Raw genomic sequence first — 23,290 nt, 5'->3', positions numbered from 1 at the left:
ACAGGCTAATGCCTAAGATACCAGTTTATGTCCACTTTGTTTCCTCTAGAAAGTTACTGAATTTCAGTTTCCTTTTCATGGCTGGTATGGAATCCACAGTACTAGTTCTTTTGGAGTTCTGCCAGCAATTCCAAAGTGCTTGAATAGGTCACAGGGCAAAATCTTGATTGTGATTCAAAGAGAAGGCGTAGGTTACTTTGTTCCCCATGAACTGCGGAAACACTCCCAGAAACCTGCGTGCACTCCTTTTGGAGGGCAGTGTTTGCTTGTTGCTGTTTTCTTGTCAGAAATGGGAGCTGCGGAGTTACTAATGAACATTTCTCCCTTTTCACTTTCAGTTCACTTCTGTAACTGAGATGGACATGAGATAATCTCCATCGAGTCAAAAAATGGCATCTAGTCCTGACCTTCCCCACAGAGATCAACAGGCTGCCTTGGGCATTGACCATCTCCAGGTGTCACTGCAAGGTAATGAAGATCCCATGGGGTAACACCCACAGACCCTGTGGAAAACTTAACCCGCCCTTCTTCACAAATCCTACTGCTTTCTCTCTCTCTCTTATGTTTTTAAGATATATCTGTATTTTTCCAACTGTAGAACCCTTTCAGTCTGTGGCACTTAAATGTCTTTATTCCTGTCTGGCTCTCTGGAAATTTGATATCTCTGATTTCTTACTCTGAAAGTATGCATTTTATTTGCATTACCAATTGGTTAACCATAGTTTGCTTGGCATTATTTTGTACTTTTTGCATAGCCTCTTTTAAATGCATATTCTTAATTTTGCCTATTCTGCTTCAATAGAAAGGACTATTAGTAATGTTATATGGGAAGGATCTGTCAATCATGTGAATTCTGTATGTGCATCTCAAAGAACTGCTTTTTTTTTTTTTTAAGTGCTTTTTATGGAGTTTGGTAATTTGAAAATTCCTTAGCCACTAGACTTTATGTTGTTGATAAAACAAATATTGGAATTGTAGAGTTAGTTAGTATAGAAGAACTAAGGCTATTGAAAAAAATCTATATTTATAAAACTATATATTTTAAAGTAATATTAAGATTATGGATAGTACCATACAAATATTTAGGACAATACTTAAAAGTCATAGTTTTTTTTAGTCATTTATGATAAGGATTTTAAGATGCTTTTCTAATATTTTATTGATTAAATATGTCTTTTGATTGATTAGCTTCTTGCCCTTGAGGTTAAGATGGAAATCTATTAATGGAATAGGTTATAGGTATATCAGTCTTTTAAAAGTAAATACTATGATTTTGGGGGCTGGGGATATAGCTTAATGGGTAGAGTGCTTGCCTAGCATGCATAGGGCCCTGGGTTCACCACCACCAAAAAAGAAAAAAAAAAAGTAAATACTGTGATTTGTATAGAGTAAGAAACATTTAAGTTGTTGGGAGGTAGTATTTGAGGTAAGAATTTAAAATTTTTCTTTTTTCTTTTTTTTTGGTAGTGGGGATTGAACCCAGTGACACTTAACCACTGGACCACATCCTCAGCTCTTTTTTGTATTTTATTTAGAGACAGGGTCTTACTGAGTTTCTTAGGGCCACTAAGTTGCTGAGGCTGGCTTTGAACTCAAGATCCTCCTGCCTCAGCCTTAAGGATTATAGGTGTGTGCCTGACCTCCCAAATTTTTTATTTTTATAATATCTCATAATATTCAGAAGTAGTTGGAATCAAATTTTCATTTAAATGAAAAAAAATAGTGTTCTTATTTTTTTCTGTAGCATTTGGTTACAATAAACAGCTAGATCTAATTTCTAGTGGTGGTTCTGCTGCTTAGTGGCTCTTTGAATTTAGATAGGAGACCTCTTTTTTTGAACCTTAGTTTCCTCATTTGCATAATATGGATGATCATGCCCTCATTTCAGTTTTCCCAAAGAGAAAGAGACACAAAGGGCACAGCACAGTGCCTGGCACAGAATAAGGACTCCATAAATGTATTGTCATTTCTTTTTCTTTCTTTTTTTTTTTGTGTGTGTGTGTTAAAAGTGAAATTTATTATAATATAATAAGTGCAAGTGTCATGATTAAAAATGTCAGTTAAAATTACAAAGTATTTAAATAATTTTCCCAATGTAAATATTGCAAATGAGAACTTCAACAATTCTATGTGTACACAGAATATTGAAAACATGAAATCATGCACAAGGCCAAAAAACAACATTGCACATTATTCTTTTAGATATCACTTTTCTCTTCTGGTTCCAACATCACACCAACAAACAAAGGGTGTACTAATTACTAAGATCACAAGCCTCAAGGTGGAAGTGCTTTGTACACATGTCAACTGCCACATTAATGTTTTAAAACCATCGGCTTTCTTCTTATCAAGTGGTTCTATTTCCTATGTTTTCTTTTCTCAGTGGGTTTGTGGACAAAAAGATGAGCTAGAAAAACTATGATTATAAGATACAACATGACATGTATTTCCCATGATTTATTTAAAGGTGGCATAAAGTTTTGAATGAAATACCATTAAGTACATCAACATGTAAGTAAACTCCAGCAGTTCACTTTTGGCTTGATCACTTGGCTCCAATATTTCTTGAGAAAGGAGAAGGGCAGAGCCATCAAGAAGAAAGGGCAAATCAGAACTGCTAAGGAGTTGGGATAAGGTAGGTAGCATTAGGAAGGGGTTAGGAAGAAGTGCAAGACTAATAAGGGAAATTTAAAAGTGATGCCTATCTCTTCTTCTCTCCTCATAATTAAAGCAGGGGCTGGTTCCAGCCCAGCCTTCCTCTCTTGCATACCAGTGGGCCTTGGGTTATTTTGTGCCCTCGCACTGTGAAAAAGGCACCACCTTTCAGATGATGGACATATCTGCTTCCCGCTGAAAACACTTTCCACAAATTTGGGAAATAGCCCATATATTACAGTTTGGAACAGTTCACAAACACCAAAGAGAGTCTGAACCCCTCCTCAACATAAGGGCATTTCTTCCCCTCAAATGAGCAGAACTCCCAAAGAGGGTAAGTGATCGATCCATGGGGAAGACAAGGAAGCTAGGTGTGATGTTTATAACAAAGTTTCTCAAACTCTAATGTGAATATGATTCACTCATCAAAATGCACTGGGTCTGGGTGGTGGGCAGAGGAGCTTCAGATTTTATATTTCTAATAAGCTGGGAAATGCTGGTGCTCTTCTGAGAAGCGAGGGTCTGCAACACAGAGGGAGCCAGGTTTTTCTGAGCTATAAAAGACCTGCTTCAATGTCTTCACCTATCTAAGCACACCTCCACACAAAAGGTTTAGACGGCCTGTACAAATGAGCAGCTGTTTGGCTATGTGAACAACCAAACAAATAACATAGTTCAACTTCAGTAAAAATAGTGGTCCATTATCTAGGAATAAAACTAATCTTTTACTTAGGAAGTCTTCCTTAGAGTGATCATGATATAAAGGTATAAAAAACCAGCATATTAAATCCCATAGTAAAATGCCACGGTATACACATATACATACAGTTCAAATCTTAAGACATACAGTGTTCTCTGTCAAAATAAAGTGCTGCCATGGCTCCCAGCTAAAATCATCTCCTCTTCCAAATACCAGGAAAAAACCTTGAATTGTAAGAAAAATGACAGTGTTGCCTGCCAGTACAAGGCCACAGGCTCCCCATTTGATTACGGCCACACGTGCAAGAATAACAGGAAATCCAAAGGCAGAAACAACAATTCCAGTAGTGAAGAAATATGCACTGCTGGTTGTGTTACAGTCATATGTGACTCTTTTGGAGATGAAATGGGGAATAGGGGAGATGGCGTGGAAAATCAGGACAAAAAAGGGCGAGTCTACACCATAACCTCCAAGGCACATCCCAGCACAAGAAAAGTCAGCCCAATAGCCCCAAGTGAAGGATAACGCCACAAGAGCTTCAACGCCCGCCATCTCTCCCAAGCTACTGTCATTTCTTTTTATATATTTATGGCCACAAATCTTTGTGTTAAAATTTCTGTCCAGGAACACCCAGCTAGAGCAGAAACCTCCTGGTGTATAGGAAAAATTTGTAAACCAGGAGTTTTGATATTACTGTTGTTTTATTTTTTGTTGTTGTTTGTTTGTTTTTGTTGTAGTGTTGTTTTGACAGTCTCTTCAATGGCTTCCCAACACTCACAGGATGGGTTTAGACTTCTTGGTGTAGGCACAGGTCCTCTCTGATGTGGTGCCTGCCTTTCTCTCTGCTGTCATCTCCCACCACACCTCTGTAGGCACACTGTGTTTTAGCCCCCACATTTTTCCAATGGGCATAATCTCCCTTGCCCAAGAGTAAGTGTGTTTGCTCAGGTTGTTCTCTTGTAGCCCTGACTTCTGTAATAATGGAGTCCAACTCATCTATCCCAAGGTCAGCCAGCCTCAGCCTCCTCAGCCTGAGCTCTTCTCTGTGAGGCCGAAGTATGTGCTCCCTCTGTTTTCTTATGTCTGTTTCAACATTCATAGTATTATAATTATTGTATTTAATAAAACTTTGTTCCCCACTACAGAGTGAGCCTCCCATAGCATGTTCTAGCTTACTAGCACTTTTGCATTATCTCATGGGATCTACTTTATCTCACTTGATCTTTACCACCATATGATAAAGTAGATGTTGATATGTTTGGTGAACAGAGATGCTGTGGCTCAGGACGTCTGAATTATCTTCCCAGAGTCACACAGCTGATGAGCAACTAGGTTTTGACTTGGAGTATAGTTTTCTTTTCACTGTATAGCACTCCCTCTGACACACTTCAAAGAACAATTTGGTAGGCATAATTTCCCTTCCACCTTTCTCTGAGAGTCTATTTAGTCTCAGCCTCACTCTCTTGTGTCTAGAGCAAACTTAAATCTAGAATGTGGATGGACATCTTCAGCTCACCTTAGTAATGTCAGGATTATAAATTGCTCAAAATAATTAGCAAATTACTAGAAATATAGCGTGCTTTGGATTATAACTAGGTCATACAATCTGCTTTACAATAGAAGACTAGTATGAGCTATTTAGCAAGGAAAATGCCATATCTAAGAACTAGCCAGTCTGAGTAATTTACTTACATGATGTATTTCAAGGATCATAGTGCCTGATGCGTCATCCATGGGGAAGAAGTGGGAAGCCAGTACCACATGTCGTTTACTGATCCTTGGGCTAATTTGAGAATGGAGGTTTTGTGTAATTTGAGAGGTTCAAGATCAATGCTCATAAGAAAGTTTTCCCCCCATTTTTATTTCAGAAAATTTTTTGGTTTTGTTTTGTTTTAAGAGGCAGATAGAGGTAGTATGATGGTCTAATTAAGTTATAAAGCCTACTTTATTTGAGCAAACCTCATCTGAGGTGAGGGAATTGTGGCCACACCTTGGCTCAGAATAATGCACTCAAAAAGAATAACATTAAAATGCTTGAATTGAAATGTGGTGATTCATCATTGATAAGCTGTGAGAACAGATATCCCATGTGTGCAGGGACTGAAGGCAGGCGGGCCTGAAAACCAGGGGTGCTTTGTCAGTAAGCGATTTCCTCCTTTTTCTTCATTTTTGTATTGTCTTTGAGAAAATATTTGTATAAAGGGATTTGGAGGTACTTTTTGAGGGCGATATTTAGATTCTTTGGTCTAGCAGGGGGAATGTTTGAGTGGTTAGGAAGAAAAGGGAATTGTATTTATGCTTTTGAGTGCGTTGATGTAAAAATTGAATTTTAGTTCAGGGCATTTTGTCTTAATCTAAATGATCCACATTTTAAACAAATTTAAGGTATGGAAATTTAGACTATTAAAAGGCATTCATTATAAGCTGGGTGAGTGGTGCACGACTGTAATCCCAGCGGCTTGGGAGGCTGAGGCAGGAGGATTGTGAGTTCAGAAGCTAGCCTTAGGGGGCTGGGGTTATAGCTTAGAGGTAGAGGGAGCACTTACCTAGCATGTGTGAAGCCCTGGGTCCAATCCTCAGCACCACACATACATAAATAAATAAATAAGCCAAAGGTATAAAAAAAAATCAACAAAATTATAAAAAAATTTTAAAAAAGCCAGCCTCAGTAACTTAGTAAGGCCCTAAGTAACTCAGCAAGACCCAGGCTCTAAATAAAATATAAAAAAGGGCTGGGGGTGCTGGGATTGTGGCTCAGTGGTAGAGCACTTGCCTAGCATGTGTGAGGCATTGGGTTCGAACCCCAGCACCACATAAAAAAAAAAAGCTAAATAAACAAAGGTATGGTGAACATCTACAACTAAAAATATTAAAAAAAGAAAAAAGGGCTGGGGATGTTTCCCAGTGGTTAAGAGCCCCCAGGTTCAATCCCTGGTACACCGCATCCCCACCAAAATGCATTCATTCTAGAATCTTTAATTTTTTCCATTTGGATTTGTCCTTTGAAAAAGTAGTGTTTCTTTCCCCCTCTTTTTAAAAATATTTTTTTAGTTGTAGATTGTCACGATGTCTTTATTTTTATGTAGTGCTGAGGATTGAACCTAGGGCCTCACAAGTGCCAGGCAAGCACTCTACCACTAAGCTACAGCCCCAGCCCTACTTCTTTCTCTTTTATCCTATGGAAATAATTACTGCATATTTTGTCTGAAACAACATTTTATGGTCATAAAAGGAAATAATTTATGTAACACAGCAAATTATTTTGTTTTTAAAAATGATGTAGGTAATGCCTTAGAAAATCAGCATCTAGCTGTAGAATGTTATCCTGAATTAGACACTGAGTTAGGAAGGAGTGTATTCTATTACCTTTACCACCACACAAGGAGTTACCTTTCTTGCAGTCCTGCCAAGAGGCTGGTGAATGGTTAACCATCTGCATGGATCTGTATAAAAACATGTTCAGCCCAGTTACTGTGTCATTTCAAATAATATGCATATCTCATATTCAGTGCTGCTATCACCTAGATGATGTATTGTAAAACACTGAAAAACCCTCTGTGTCTTGTGGTTGGATATCATAGTGTGGTAGGGCTCCACAGTGAAATGTGAGTCTCTATAGTTAGGTTATTATCCATTTAAATATATTCATTATTTACTGAGTATTCATCAGAAGGGAGGCTTTCACTTTATTTCTTATTTGGAATAACATTAAAAATTATCTATCTGGGAAAAAATTATCTAGCTGGATGTAGTGGTGTATGCCTGTAGTCCCAGTGCTTTGGCAGGCTGAGGCAGGAGGATCACAAGTTCAAAGCCAGCCTCAGCAACTTAGCAAGGACATAGGAAACTAAGCAAGACTCTGTCTCACAATAAAAAATAAAAAGTATTGGGGATGTGGCCCAGTGGTTAAGTGTTCCTGGATTCAATCCCCAGTACCAAAAAAACCCCCCAAAACCAAAAAACCACAAAAAACACCCCAGAAAAAAAAATATCCAGGTTAAGGATACATAATTAAAATTAGATAGGAGGAATAAATGTCAAGAGACTGATTGTACAGCAAGGTGACTGTAGTTAATGATGATAGGTTGTATTCTTAAAAAATGTAAACAGAATGGATGCTATACGCTCACAAAAATGATAACTGTATGAGGTCTTACATCTGTTAATTATCATATTTAACCATTCTATAATGTACGTGCACACAGCTTGGTGTAGTGGTGCATGATTGTAATCCCAGCAGCTAAGGAGGCCGAGGAAATTTGCAAATTCAAAACCAGACTCAGCAATTTAGCAAGACCCTGTCTCCCCCGCCTTCAATTTTTTTAAAATAAATAAATAAATAGGGCTGGGGATGTGGCTCAGTGGTTAAGCGCCCCTGGGTTCAATCCCTGGTATCCCCACCCCAAAAAGAAATCAAATCATATTGTACATGATAAAAACACACAGTGATATCTGTCAATTAAAAATATTCTACTCTTGGAATAAAAAACATTATCCAGATTTAGTAGGTTAGGTTGGAAGCGTCATAATGAGACATAATGTTTAATTTACCATGACTTACAAAATGCTGAAGGCCAACTATGTGCAGGGCGCTGAATGATAAGGGTACAAAGGAAACTAACTAAAACTAACTTGATCAAGCACTTTTAAAAAGCAAGTTTTCCTTTGCCTGTGGATGCCATGTGGAAGTGCCACGGATGCAGATCCAATCACTTTACATTTTGGTATCTATCGTAGAAATTCAACCAAAGTATGGCTAGCATTGTTGTCTGGGTTATCTTTTCATGTTTCAATTTTAGGGGGGTAAAGAATAAAAATTGAATTCATATCACATTATTTGGAAGATGAGTGATGTATTCCAATCATTGTTTAAAAAAAAATCAAAATTTGGTCAAGGCTTCCCTGAGGTTTATTGTCTTCTGACTTAGCTCCATGTAATTGCTGCTTTTCCTGGGGTTTCCTTTTGTTTTTGAATATCACTTACTTCAATAATCCTGAATTCCTCCATGTGCACATTTGGTGCCCTGAGTATAATACTGCCATATCTTTTATGGCCAGTGAAATTTCTGAATATTTTAGGCCCTCAATAAACAATTGCATAATGAATAACGGAATGGCCATTCCAGTATAAAACACAAAGTCCTATAAATTATCCTGAATTAAAAGAATCATTCAATGTTCAGAAAAAAACTGGCAGGTTAGGATGGAAACACAGATTTCTTTAGACATGAGTCAGTGAGGTATTGGTATGTTTAGTATCATGTTTCTAAGACAAACTCTGTTCTACCTGTGGCTGTGAATGAATCCCTGTGACGTCTTAGAAAGAGGAACTGGATTAATAAAAAAATCTTCCAAGTGGAATTTTTATCCCTTTGCAAGAAAATTTCTGGGTGAAATTTTGATAGAAATGATGCATGAGGGATAAGAAAGAGACGTGTATTAACAGTTAATAATTTTGGTTCCCTAACCAGTTTAGACTGCTCAATTATTATGAGTAAAAAACGAATCACGCCTGGGGTCTGTTTTGGCTGGTTGGATGATTATTACACCCAGAGAAAACAATCAAGTTACAGACCTTCACTGGCTATCAGTGTTGTACCATAATAACACAAAGCTTCCAGGAAGTTCTGATAATCGTAGTAGTTGATATTGTCCTTTGCTGTGTTTTCTTGGAAGATTGTTTGCCTTGGCATTATAAAGCTTTATCATCGATAAAAAAAACACCGATTAAATGAAAATAAAATAAGAGCTCTTGTGGTGTTTGTAGTATAAAGTAATTTTCAGGAAAAAGATAGATACATATGTATATATTATTATTTTTTCTTAGGTTGCATGTTTGATTTTGGCTTCTGGGAACTTTAGTTCTGTTTCTGCCAGGAGTTTGGAGATAAGATTATATTATTCTGGGTCAGTTACATTTTGAAAACTAGGGCAAGATAAATCCAGGGTCATTTAGAGTCCTGTTAAAGTGGGTTAACAAAGATCTCATTCATTCCTTATAGAAATAAAAAATCCTTTTTAATTAGCCCCATGAGAGATAGAAGATTTTCTGAGCTTTTGTGTATGCATCTGTGTTGGGCAGGGGTGTAATTATTCAGAGTTTGAAGTAGTGTATCAGAAAAAAAAAATTAAAGTTCAAAATATCACTTTGAAAATGGGGAATTAAAAAGCTAATGTAGTTTATTAATTTATAAGCATTCGATGGGTTTAGTCTGTGATCTAACATTCTGAAATTTGGAGGGCATTCTAAGTATGCCCTTAGATAACTTTTGTGATCTGATTTCAACATCAGCAATTATAATTTCTCTGAATGACTCCATTTTTTCTAAATCATTCAGGGAAATTTTGATAAAAAGATAACCACATTTGTTGTTTTTAACATGTATGAGAGTGAGAGTTTAATACCACCATATATTTGTAGAGTCATGTTAAAGTGGTAGATGAAAGCATATGGATGATTTATAAGAGAAATGGAATATTTTGAAGTTTTTTAATAAGTGTATCTTTGGAGGAGAGGCATTTTATTTTATTTTTGTGTGTTTATCTTCCTGGTATTGGGTATTAAACCCAAGGTCACTTTACCTCTGAGCCTCATCCCAGCCTTTTAATTTTAATTTTTTTCCTTTAATTTTGAGAGAGAATCTCACTAAGTTAAGGGCACCAGCCAGTTGCTGAGACTGGCCTTGAATTTGTTCCTCCTGTCTCAGCCTTCTGAACCACTGGGATTACAGGTGTGCACCACTGTGCCCTATAAGAGATATTACATTTTAATGAATAATCTGATCATTGAGGTTCTGTGATGTATGTTGAATTAGCATGGGAAGAAAATAGCAGAAAAAATACTCACACGTTCTTGCTGTTGGCTTGTGGGGTGAGTAGCCCTCACTAGTCGAATGTTTTTTTTTTTTTTTTCTTGCCTTTAACTGCACAAGGGCTTACCTATTACATCAACAGTGTCATATTACAAGGTAAAAGGTTCATGGATCAAATGCAGAACAAAACAACCCTTTTCAAATTTGAGAATATTTTAAGATCTTTTCAAAACATTGGAATTGTTAGCCTTTTCTTCAGTTAAGTAGGATTTTAAATAGGGGGGACGAGTTCTACCCTGTAGTTCTGCTGTCTGCCTCATTCTGTGTGTTTTATTGTCCAAACTTCCAGGAGGTCTTTTCTGGGGATGTAGTTTAGTGATAGAGCACTTGCCTAGTGTGCAGGAGGCCCTGGGTTCAATCCCCAATACTGCAAAAAACAAAACAAAACAAAACAAAAAACTTCCTGGGGGTTTGATGTTTTCATTACAAAATATTTCAGAAGTACAGGTCAATTCACATTTGCCACTTTGTTACACTAAATGGTCAATTTTTATGAGTACAGATGAATCTGTCCTTTGATTCATTCTTGCAGCATGTTTCCCAAGACCTACTTTGGGTCATGTACTACTTCAGGTAAGAAAATACTAAGGTGAACAACTCTAGTAAGCTTCACAAACCCTTGGTGCTTATGTTTAACTTAGGAAATTTCTATATATATGTTTTCAAGAAAAATATCAGCATGTGGTAAGTGCTAAATGGAGGATTCAAGTGGGTTTATGTGGGCTGGGGGTGGCTCAGTAGAGTGGGTGACTTCTTTAACTGCAGAAAGACAATTTAGGACTGACTGAATAACACTAAGGCTGCCATGCAAAGAGCAGAGTAAGAGCATTCTGGTTTAAGGCAGGAGATCAAGGAAAAGCTGAAAGGTAGAGGGAAGCTTGGTGAATTCAACTTGCAAAAGCAGCCTAGTGTGGCTGGATTGTGTTGGCCTGAGCTGGTTTTGAGAAGCAGGCTAGGCGGAGCTGAGCCAAGCAGATTCAACAGCTGTCCAGGAGACGTGTACTGGGAAACCATTGGAAGGCTCTATTTTTACTTTTATTTGAAAAAGGGTCTTGCTATGTCACCCAGACTGGTCTTAAAACTCCAAAGCTCAAGAGATCCTCCTGTCCCAGCCTCCTGAGTAGCTGGCTCCATAGGTACCTGCCACCATGCCTGCCTAGACGGCTTAAATTAGAGGAGTAATATGATCTGGTTACATGGGAGAATGAGGAAAACAGGAGAGCCAATTAGGGTGCTTTTGTGGGAGTTCAGATAAGGTATTATGGTAGTTTGGACCAGGGTTATAGCAATGGCATAACCAATCAGGAACTTTTTAAGATATTTGTGAATATTGGGGATGTGTGGGGTGAGGAAAAGACAGATTAGGGAGAATTTCTCTTTTGCCTTGAGCAGTGTTGTAATTTATTGTGATGAACAAGACTGGTAGATGAATAAGTTTTGGAGAAATCAAGAGTTTATTTCTGTCACAGTGAGTGTGAGATGCTTCTTTGATATCCAAACGGAGAAGTCGAGTATATAGATGGTTGTAAGTGTCCAGAATAAGGGAGAGGTAGAGATTCGGGAGACCACAACACATGGCTACTACATGTGCATTCACTGGACTGACTGGGCGAGATCACCTGTGTGGTGTTTAACAAGAGTGGACCTTTTGGATGTGTTAGTGTTTAACGGTCGAGCAGAAGAGGAGAAGCTAGCAAAGGACACTGAGAAGGAGTACCAGGGACAACAAGGAAAACCAGGTGGGTGTGATGGCGTGGAAACTGTAGATGCCAGGGCTTCAAGAAGGAGGAGTGGCCCACCTGTTGAAACTATAGAGCTCTTGAGTAAGGTAGATAGGAGAACACCGTGTTGGGCCAATCAGGCTTGCTGGTGGCTCTGATGAAGTTAGCTACCTTTGTAAGTGGTGGGAATGGAAGCCTGACTAGAGTGGGCCTTGGAGAGAATGGATGAGGAAGTAGTAAGTTAAGGTGATAACTTAATCAACACTTTTAAGCAATTTTTTCTGCGAAGGGGAACTGAAATATCAGGCCCAAGATGAAGAGAGATGTAGGATTTTTTTTAAGGTAAGAGATACCCATTCCATTACTGGTCATGCTTTTTGTAAGCATAGGTTAATTTATTCTTAGAGACCTGTTTCTTTCTTCATTAATTATGCAACAAATATTTTCTAACACCTCTTATATAAAAGGCACCATGCTGAGCACACAGGGTGGTACATAGCACATGCTCTTCTAAAACTCACCTTCTGGTTATAGGGATTCACAGGAGCACACAGTATCATGTGGTGTGTGCTGCAAGAGAGAGAAAGCTTGCTGCTGTGGAAGTATGGAGCAGGGGTACCGAACCCAGACTTGGGAGTGTGGGATGGCTTCTCAGAGGAAGCGATTGATTCCCAAACTTTGACCTAAATGATGTTAATAGACATGCAGGGAGAGGATGAGAGGAGTGCTTCAGGTGTAGGATGGGCAGATACAAGGCCAGAAGGTCAGACTGAACATGGATACTCTAGGAGAGGGATGTTCAGTGGGATTGAGGACCAAAGTGGGAAGGAGAATGTGAAAAAATAAGACACTAAGGGCTCTACAAGGACTTGAAACGTGCAGGGGTTGGAAGTTTTTCTAAGACCGAGGAGGAGCAATTGCATGATTTTGAGTAAAGACATACTTAAAGACATTCTGGTTCCAGAAATCCCCCAGGCTGCAGGATTTGTCTCTGTGGGAATGAGTGTGGAAGTTGAAAGTCCAGTTTAAGTCTATTATGGGGTCCAGCTGAGAGAAAATGGTGTCCCCGATCTAGAGATGACAGGTATTCAAGAGAGAATTTTTTGGTTGAGTATGGAGGAATCAGGGAGAGGAAAGTATCAAAGATGATTCGAGTTTATTCTTGGGCAAATGAATAGATGATGGAACCATTCACTAAAAAACAAAAAAAAAAGTGCAGGAGAACAGCTTTGGGGGAGGAGGGAGTTAGTGAGAGATGATGACACTTTTGGAAATGTTGAGGGTGAGGTGTCTATGCATAAGTAAGTGGAGGTGCTCAGCAAACAATCTAATGAAGCTCAGGACAAATAGACACTGGGGCTGGAGGTCAAGGTTTGAGAGTCATTAGTATATAAATGTAATTGATTCCATCCATTGGAGTAGATGGAAATATCTCAAAAAAGAGTAGAAAGATCTAGGAAGAACGTTAGAGATAGGAAAAGCAAGACAAATCTGTGCTAGAACCTGAGAAAGGTGTTCAGAGAAGTTGGAAGAAAACCAGGTGAACGTGGCATCATAGACTCCAAAGATGAAGAGTATTTCAAGAAGGAGAGGGTAGGAGATGAGTCAGAGGTTTTAAAATCTCTGATAAGTCTTGAGATGCACCTATTAGGTTCATCAACGGCTGTGTTGTATGTGACCTACCTGAGAATTCAGAGGAATGACCGGTCAACCTAGCTTATAGTAAGTTGAGAAGTGAGTAATAGGTAAGGAAGTGAAGACAAAGTGTATAGACAACTCCTTGTGGACGTTTTGGGTTTGAAGGAGTGGAGAGAAAGAGGGTGGTAGCTGGATTGGCCATGGATTTGATATTTCAGCCAATTTTGAATTATAATGAAAAGAACATGAATTTTTGAATTAGATACACCTGGATTTAAAGTTCTTCTGCATGAGATATGAGATCTAGAGCACATTAGGAGACAGAGCAGGCTTTCAATAAATGTTTTTTTTTAAATTTTTTTTAGTTGTTGACTTTATTTATTTAGTTGGACCTTTATTTTATTTATTTGTACATGGTGCCGAGATTCGAACCCAGTGCCTCATGCATGCCAGGCAAGCGCTCTACCACTGAGCCACAACCCCAGCCCTCAAAAAATGTTTTACTGTATGGGTGAATAGAAATCCTTCATCTTTTGGGAGCAACATTTTACTCACCTATGAAACGCTCACTTGAGCCAGGCACGGTGATGCACGCCTGTAATCCCAGTGGCTTGGGAAGCTGAAGCAGGAGGCACACGTGTTCAAAACCAGCCGCAGTAAAAGTGAGGCACTAAGCAACTCAGTGAGACAAATAAAATACAATATAGGGCTGGGGACGTGGCTCAGTGGTTCAGACTCCAAGTTCCATCCCCAGTATCCCCTTGTCCTTGTCCCGCCCCCCGCCCCCCATGCTCACTGGAGCCTTTATTGGCAGGCTTTTGTGAAGTGTCATGGTTCCTTCCTCTGAATTCCCACTTCTTCCTGGGCATGTCTTGCTTCAGCAAGCCTGAGCTTGAGTTGTGAGTGTCAGCTCTGAGATATTAATCTCATGTATCTCCGTATACCTCTCTTATACAGTAGAGCATCCTAAGACACTTGGCTAACATCTGAGATGACCTGATCAGTGCCAGTCTCCTCATCAGCTGCAGGTTCCTTGAGAGCGGGGGCCATGTCTGACTTGGCCTCTTGTTTTGCCTGGAGCACCTCCTACCGTACTTTTTGAGCTGTATGAAAGTGTCAGGCTCCCTTGTCTTGATTTTTCACAAGGAAAGCATTCACAATTTTATGTGGAAAAGAAGAGAGGAGGCAAAGAGTAATACATATGTGTTAAAAGAAATGGAGTCATTTCTTGATTTATTCGTTCCTCAGATATTTATTGAGCAACTCAGGTGAGTCAGAAGAGGGAGAGGCAGCACCCAGATTCTAGCCATTTCATTTGTATTCCAGGCTCATTTTCTTGGGCTAGAAATATCAGATTTGCTTAGTCAGAGAGCCAGGAGCTATGTTCCAGGGAGGCTAGAAACAAAAGCCTTAGTGTGAAAATCTCAGGTGTTTATACAAGGGTGTGGCCTGCTCCTGTGGCTGAATTCCACATGCTAAGGCGCAGGAGAAATCACTGTTTGTATGTCATATATTTTCCTAATGAACGAAACACTTATATCTCTCCACTGATTGGGAAAAATAGCAACAAACTCCTGCTCCCTCCTCCCCCAGCCATGCAACACTCATCCAACAAGTATTTTCTGAGCTCATAGAGCGTGGAAAGCACTGTGGGAGGTGCTCCAGGCAAAACAAGAAGCAAAGTCAGACATGGCCCCTGCTTGGAGGGAGCCTGCTGCTGCTGAGGAGACAGATATGAATCAGATAATCTCAGATATTAGCTAAGTTTTGGGGGAGCAGCTTTATTACAATATAATCTGAGATAAAATGCATGAGCTGGAGATTTAGCTCCGATGGAACCGGAGGAACGCTTGCCTAGCATGTGTGAGGCCCTGGGTTGGACCCCTGGTACTGCACGCAGAATTTTCACATGCCATACCATTCAATTCACAATCCAAGTGTCTAATTTAATAGTTTTTAGTATATTCATAGAGTTGTCCAACTATCACCATGCTGGATTTTAGACTATTTTTCACCTCCAAAACCAAATGCTATAACCTTTAGCTATCAGCACCCCCAGGTCCATTTCTACCACCAGCTAATCTACTTTCCATTTCTATAGGTTTCCCTATTCTGGACATTTTATAAAAATGGAGTCATGTAATATATGGAATTTTGTGGCTGGTTTCTTCTACTTAGCAAAATATTTCAAGATTTATCCATGTTATAACTAATATTTATTGTGTAGACCAAGTATAGTCTATGCCAGGAATTGTCAGACTTTTATTCTGTAAAGGGCAGGTAGGAAATACTGGTGTTGAGTCCCACAGGGTCTCTGTCTTAATTACTGTGCCACTGTAGCTGAACAGAGCCACAGGCAACAGGTAAACAAATGGTGTGTCTGTGTTCCAATAAAACTTTATTTACAAAAACAGGCAGAAGATTAAATTCAGCTTGTGGGCTGGAGTTTGCTGACTTAAGATCTAAGTCAGTAGAGTATTTAATCCTTCTGACACCTCCATGAAATAGGTATTACTGTCCCCTGAGAAGACTGAGGTGCACAGTCAATAAGTGGCAGATATGGGATCCAAAAGGTAGTCTGTCTCTAGAGCCAGTGGGTTTTTAAAAAAAATAAATAATTTAACCTTTATTTTATTATTTGTTTGTTTATTATGTGGTGCTAAGGATCAAACCCAGGGCCTCCCCTGTGCTCGGCAAGGGTTCTACCACCGAGCCACAACCCCAGCCCCTAAAACCAGTGTTTTTTAACTTTGTTAATGATCATAAATTGAGATCAGTGCTAAATACTGGTGGGGGAAGGCCAGATTCTCCCTTAACTCTATGAAAGCAAATAGAAACTTGGGTTGTTTTCCCCCTCCCCCTTTTAAAGTTCTTTTTTTAAGTTGAAAAATTTTTATTGGCAATGATTAAGTTGAGTGTTGACTAGAAGTTAACTAGGTGCAGAGAGGAAGGTTTGTAAAGACCCTGACAGAGGCCAGAACGGCTGGAGCCCAGCATGTGGGGTGCATGTGGTACACGGGGTGTGCTGGGGTTGGAGAGGTGTCAAGTGGCCTCACAGGCCCTATTCAGGATTTTGCTGCTGATCCTAAGAACAGCAAGGAGAAATGGAGATGTAGCTCCAGTGGAGCTGGAGAAACCAAGGGTGAAAAGAGAAACTGGTCAGCTTTCCTGGCTGAGGGGGAGAACAGATTGGAAGGACGCAGAGCAGACCTGGCGGTCCAGGGAAGCATTCCAGGCCAAGCTGATAGCAGATTGAACCAGAGGGAAGAGGACCAGAGAGGAGTGGAGGATGGGTGGGAAGAGATATTCTGGAGCTGTGCGGAGGCAGAGTTGGCAGGAAGTGAGGATGACAGGACGGGAGGTGGCAAGGATGGTGGTGTGAAATCCCTAGCTGGTTTGAGGACAGGCAGGGAGGGGAAGTTTGATTTTAGTCCTGGGGTGGCAGGAGAATGTTGCTTTTCCATAGTGACGTCTTAGGCTCTCCAGAGGGAAGTGTGTGAAGTGGAACTTGGGAAGGTTGAGAGGTGGTGGCACCTGTGCTTTGGATTCTGTCAGCCAGGAGTTATTTCCTAAACTCACCCTACCAGTTCCCAAGGGGCGGTCTCAGTCTTGAGACTGTTTCTTTTCCTTTCTTGTTTGTTTGTTTACTTATGGGTACTGTCATTATTACCTCTCCCTGTCTCCGTGAGTTAATATTCTCCCCCACTGTAGTTAAATAAAGGGCCTTTTCTGGTTTATCCTTCAAATATTTAAGGTATTTCTTGTTTTGATTGTGCATGCCTGTGTGCTTTTATTCCTTTAATTTGCTTATTTGTTTTGTTTGTTATCTCCACGAGAAACAATAGGAGAGGCAGCTTTTTTTTACAATATATTTTTTATTATGTTGATAGAACTTTATTTTTATTTATTTTTATGTGATGCTGAGAATCGAACTCAGTACCTCACACATTCTAGGCAAGTGCTCTACCACTGAGCCCCAGCCCCAGCACCTCCCTCTTTTAAAGTTATTTATTTTATTGGATAACAGCTTGACTAAGATTCTTTGGGATGGCTGTTAGAAGGCATGGCTAAAAATGTGTTGTGATATTGTCCAATTTGACTTTCATCCTTACCGTGCCAGCCCTAGGTAACAGTGAGTCGGCAGCGTTGTTTCAGTAAATGGCAACTGGGTCTCATTAGGCCAGGCCTGTGACATCATAAGAAATACATATTTGGTCTCTGTCTGATTCTTGGCACAGAGCTTCTGAAACCCTTGTCATTTCCTGAGGGACAGGGGTACTTGGAGCATCTTTTGTTCTAATATTTGGTCTTTGACTCCAGTTCCTGGTACAGAGCTCCCAAAGCCCTTGGAATTTCCTGGGTAATAGGAGCATCTTTTGTTTTAATAAGGTGACTTTTGATGGGCTCTCAGATAGCCTCAGGATGGGGGTGGGTTACCAGAAAGACTAAGCCATGACTGGAAAGTTAGAAATTCCAGCCATCTCATCCCATCTTCCATAGAGTGAATGGGAGCCAGATAGTGAATTAATAATTGATGATGACTGTGTGATGAGGCATCCATAGAAACAATCCCTGAAGTATGGGGTTTAGAGACCTTCTTGGTTAGCGAATGCATTCACATGTTGGGAGGGTGGACACCCCAACTTCACAGGATAGAAACCACTGTGCTCTGGACCTTTCCAGACCCTGCCCTATGTCGCTCTTCATCTCTCTGTTCATCTGTTTTGTAAAAATCATATTCTTTACTCAGGTAAACGCAGGTGTTCAGGTGCATTCTGTGACCCATCATAGCAAACATTTGAACCTAAGGCGGTGTGTCTTAGGAATCCCTGGTTTGTAGCCAAGTCAAATAAAAAAGTAGGTAACCTGGGGACCCACTACTTGTGATTGGCACTTGAAGTAAGAGGCAGTCTACCTGTGACCTCTACACTAATTCCAGGCAGTGTCATAATTGACTTGAAGGGCCGGGGTTGTAGCTCAGTTGGTAGAGCATTTGCCTTGCATGTGTGAGGCACTGGGTTCGGTCCTTAGCACCACATAAAAAACAAATAAAGGTATTGCGTCCATTTACAACTGAAAAATATTTTTTAAAAAATTGACTTGTAGATGATCATGGAATTGGAGAATTGCTTAATCTGAGGAAAAACTCTATACATTTGGTATCATATGGGAAATATGAAGAGTAGCAGTCCACAAATGGAGTGTCTTTCTTCAGGAGTGCCTCTTCTTCCATGCTGTCCTAGGACTGGGACTGAATCCAGGGCATTTTATCACTGATCTACATCCACAGCCCTTTTAATTTTTATTTTGAGATGGGGTCTCTCTAAGTTGTTGAGGGTGGTCTTGAACTTATGATCCTCTTGCCTCAGCCTCCCCAGGTTGCTGGGATTACAAGCATGTACCAAGCAGATGCCTTTTTACTTTAAGCAGTATACTTAAATTTCTGCTTTTTGAATTATCAACTTAAAAAATAAAACTATATTGTGTATATTCATTAAATGTATATGGGTGCAGATGTTCATTCATTCAACAAATATTGATGGAGTACCTTCTTTGCGAGGTACTATTCTAAGAGCTAAGGACCCAGAGACCAACAGAAACGATTCTTTGCCTTTTAGAATTTATATTCTTTATGTTTAGAATTTATGTTCTTTATTAGTTAACGGTTCTTCAACATCTAAAAGGATGTTCATCTAGAAGGATGCTGCAGAACCGTTAACTAATGTTATTGCTGAGGAAGAAATGGAGGATTATTGGAAGGTTAAGAATAACTTTTAATTTCTATTATTTTATATCCCTATGTACTGTTTGAATTTTTTATAATTATTATAGATTATTCATAATAACAATAATACAGGTTGAGTATCTCCTATCTAAAGTGCTTAAAACTGAACTATTACAGGTTTAGATTAAAAAAAAATTTTTTTGAAATATTTACATATTTATTAATGAAGTCTCTTGGGAATGGGACCTGAATCTAAACATGAAATTTCATTTATGTTTCAAATAAACCTTATGCACTTAGCCTGTAGATAATTTTATGCAGTATTTTTAATAATTTTTTGGATGAAACAAAGTTTCATGGTATGAAATTTTTCACTTGTGGAATCATGTCAGCCAGCACTTAAAGTTTTGGATTTTGAAGCATTTTGGATTTGCATGTTAGAGATTCACAACTTGTAATGAGAAAGGACTCAATGTTGTGTTGCCAGGGTTAGAGTCAGAAGAAATGATTTCTGCTTTACTTTTAGGAAAGGGGACTTTTGAAGAGGATATATTTTGTTTTAACAAACATCTAGCAAATGCCCCATGAACAGCAAGTACATCCTGCCGAGTGCTGAAGCTGTGGGGCGCAGAGGGAGATGGGAAGATGGGCCATTCCAGAAGGTGCACCGCATGGCAGTGCCGAAAAGGGGGCACTTAATTGGGGAATTGTGGATATTCAAGTTTGGCTGGAGGAATAGGATATGCATAGAGTCTTTGAGAGATTATGTGTCAGGAAAAAGTAGATTGGAGCTAAATTACTATTAACTGAGAATATTAGGCTAAGATTTTATAATTTATTCATTAAGGACTTAGGGAATGGTCAAAGGATTTTAACGAGAGTGAAGGGTCAAAGTAATGAATCTGGGGCTGTGTGTAGAAAACCTGTTGTCAATCAGTGACAGTAGAGAAGTGAAGTTCCTGGATAGGGAGGGGTTGCACTGATACAGTGAGGAAGACTCTGGGAGAGGCCACGTTTCAATCCCGTGTCACTCTTGGTTAGGTGAAAGGGGGAAGCTGGTGACTTTTTATTTAGGAAACTGCTTTTGAGCCTCACTACCAGGGCAGACTCTGGGAGCCGACATTGTGGATGGACATCTGTGAAACCCCAGGAACTCGCTGAGACTGAGCAGACACGGAGGTTTTACTATGAGCTTTGGAAATGGCTTTAAAATCTGCACCCTTAAGTTTAAATCAGTTTGTTTTCAGTTTAGCTCTCTACCAGCTACAGACATGAACTGTCAACTCACAAAGTCAGATTGATGAAGAACAAACTCAGGGATTAAATGTTATTTTTCTGGGAATGTCACCTAGAGAAAAATCTTTGCCTCCTTTCTCATAATCAGTCAAATGTATATATATTTTTAAATATTTATTTTTAAGTTGTAGTTGGACACAATGCCTTTTATTTTATTTATTTATTTTTATATGGTGCTGAGGATTGAACCCAGGGCCTTGCACGTACTAGGCGAGCACTCTACCACTGAGCTACAACCCAGCCTCAGTCAATCATCTTTTAAGAATGAGGATCAAGAGGCTGGGGATGTGGCTCAAGCGGTAGCGTGCTCGCCTGGCATGCATGTGGCCCAGGTTTGATTCTCAGCACCACATACAAACAAAGATGTTGTGTCCGCCAAAAACTAAAAAATAAATATTAAAAAAATTCTCTCTCTTTCTCTCTAAAAACAAACACACAAACAAAAAAAGAATGAGGATCAAGGATGATTATATGAACCGGAATGAAGTTTACTCTCTTCATTTTCTACAAATATATAAATATATATTTCTTATTCACCTCAAACATTTGGGATAATTTCTTGTTTTCTATTTCTTAGCATTTTTACAAAATTTATCATTTGTTCTATTATTCTCTTTATTTCTTGCTTTTTTTTCCCCCAACACCTGCTGATTAAAAGGTACTATTCTGTGCATGCCATTCTAATAGGAGTTTTATTATGTTGCTTTAAGCACACGTCTCTCAATCATTTCTTGCCCAATGGTTCAGTCTTCAAAAGAACAAAAGGTTACTTATCCTACTGTTGGGTGAGCTATTTGGCTCCTGTTCCTGTTGAATTAATTTTGCTATTCAGGGATAAGGCAGTGTGAAAAACGTGAGAAAAGTGTGTCAAGGGATAAATTGCATGGCACATAGAAAACCGTTTAATTGAGCTGCTACAAAGGTGTCTAATTGCACCGGGGGGGGGGGGGGGACACCTTCTTTTGCTGTTAAGCAATTGGTTTTTGTTCCATTTAAAGGGTTCCTATTTCCAGGATGAAGAGGTGTTCTCTAAGTTTGAACAATGAATAAAAAGGCAGGAAGAAGCTTTTCCACACTCTTCTCTTAAGGGCCTGTTTGTGCCCTGTTCTTTGCTAACTGGAGAGTACCTGCAGGGATTTGTCAATTGCTCCTCCTGTTGCCTTTACCCTTGTTTCTATTTCTAAAGTTTAATCACTTTAGGACAGGGACAACTCTAGGGTTTCTCAAGAAATTTCTGATTATTTTAAATTCAGGTTTATACCTGTGTCTGGGGTTAGTCCTCAGTGCAACCTCAGAGATTAGATTAGATGGTCCAATTTAGTAATCCAATTAGACTTCTGAATTTGCTGCCTCTTTTCTTCCTTTCTTCCTTCCTTGTTTTTTTTTTTGTGGGGGGGAGAGGGGAGCAGGTGTGAGTATTAGGGATTGAATCTCGAGGCGCTTAACCACTGAGCCACATCCCCAGCCCTTTTTATTTTTTTATTTAATGACAGGGTCTCACCGAGTTGCTTAGGCCTTCACTAAGTTGCTGAGGCTGGCTTTGAACTTGCGATCGTCCTGCCTCAGTGTCCCGAGTCACTGTGACAGCCTAGCTGCTGCCTGTTTTCTTAGTCTGGGAAAGTGCATAGTCCCTAGTTTGTTTAGCGTCAAGACCCTCTTTGTCCAGTGTTGCATGGACATGAAATGATCACTTATCCTATTGGAAAGTAGTTTGTCTTGACTGAGATTTCCAGATAGAGGACGTGGAATACAAAAACCCTTTAGGCACTGATGTTGTTCTGAACCCAGTTTTGTGGTGCATTTTGCTGTCTTCCCTGCCCTCCCAACCCTAAAGATGGTGCAGACTCTGTCTCCCGGACCTGGTTAGTCGTGTGCCCCCCCCCCCCCCCCCCCCCCCCCGCGTCCCCATTAGATTTTAGAGGAAAAATCTTCCCCAGTTCCTTTAGGATAAGAAAAAATAGTCACCTTTGTTTTCTTTTTTGTTGTTTATTTTGTCTTTATTTTGAACTTCTGCTTTATTGTTGGGAATGGCTAGGTCCTTCCCTACTTGTTTAACGTATGTTGTATGCATGTAACTTGATCTTGGAATCATAAAAACTTGTTCTCCAGCTTTTTTTCTATTGAGAAACAAAATTAGCCTTTAGTATCTAAATGTCTAAAATTTATTGTTCTATCACCTGCTGAAACTAGGGACAATTACATTTCAAAATTCCAGGGACTTAGTAACATTTTGAGTTACTAGGGCAAAATTACGGTTCTTTGTATTCTTCTGCAACATGGGCTTAATATAAAATAGCAATAACTCTCAAAAGCCCAGAGTGTCCAGTTAGTTTGTGTATCTCACCATTATGGAGCATGCTAGGAAAGGGTAAATCACTGTGCTATGAATAACTTAAACTGATAATGCATGAAAAATGAAATGTATTAAAAAGGAAAAAAATTACATTGAGGCTAAGTGCATCTTTTTTTTTTTTTTGTACCAGGGATTGACTCAGGGGCACTGGATCACTGAGCCATATACCCAGCCCTATTTTGTGTTTTATTTAGAGACAGGGTCTCACTGATTTGCTTAGCGCCTCATTTTTGCTGAGGCTGGCTTTGAACTTGCGACCCTCCTGCCTCAGCCTCCCGAGCCACTGGGATTATAGGTGTGTGCCACCTTTAACCGGTCACAATACTTCTA

General features: G+C 39.5%; 1 protein-coding gene and 1 pseudogene across 5 annotated transcripts in view; one reads left to right on the top strand and one right to left on the bottom strand.

The window, feature by feature from the left end:
• Syne2 (spectrin repeat containing nuclear envelope protein 2) overlaps nucleotides 1-23,290 on the top strand; it is a 336,103-nt gene that overhangs the window by 58,175 nt on the left and 254,638 nt on the right. For all 5 annotated transcript variants that reach the window (XM_077109148.1, XM_077109147.1, XM_076850387.2 and 2 more), the window contains exon 2: nucleotides 339-468. In XM_077109148.1, the coding sequence (XP_076965263.1) occupies nucleotides 390-468 (79 nt within the window). In that variant the 5' untranslated portion in view covers nucleotides 339-389. The remainder of the gene's footprint in view (nucleotides 1-338; nucleotides 469-23,290) is intronic.
• On the bottom strand, nucleotides 3,485-3,907 carry LOC143393476 (leptin receptor gene-related protein pseudogene; annotated as a pseudogene).

The sequence above is a fragment of the Callospermophilus lateralis genome, chromosome 3 (assembly GCF_048772815.1).
Source record: "Callospermophilus lateralis isolate mCalLat2 chromosome 3, mCalLat2.hap1, whole genome shotgun sequence".
Taxonomy (NCBI): domain Eukaryota; kingdom Metazoa; phylum Chordata; class Mammalia; order Rodentia; family Sciuridae; genus Callospermophilus; species Callospermophilus lateralis.
The sequence above is the reverse complement of the archived record's forward strand: the minus strand, read 5'-3'. Positions and strand labels throughout refer to the sequence as shown.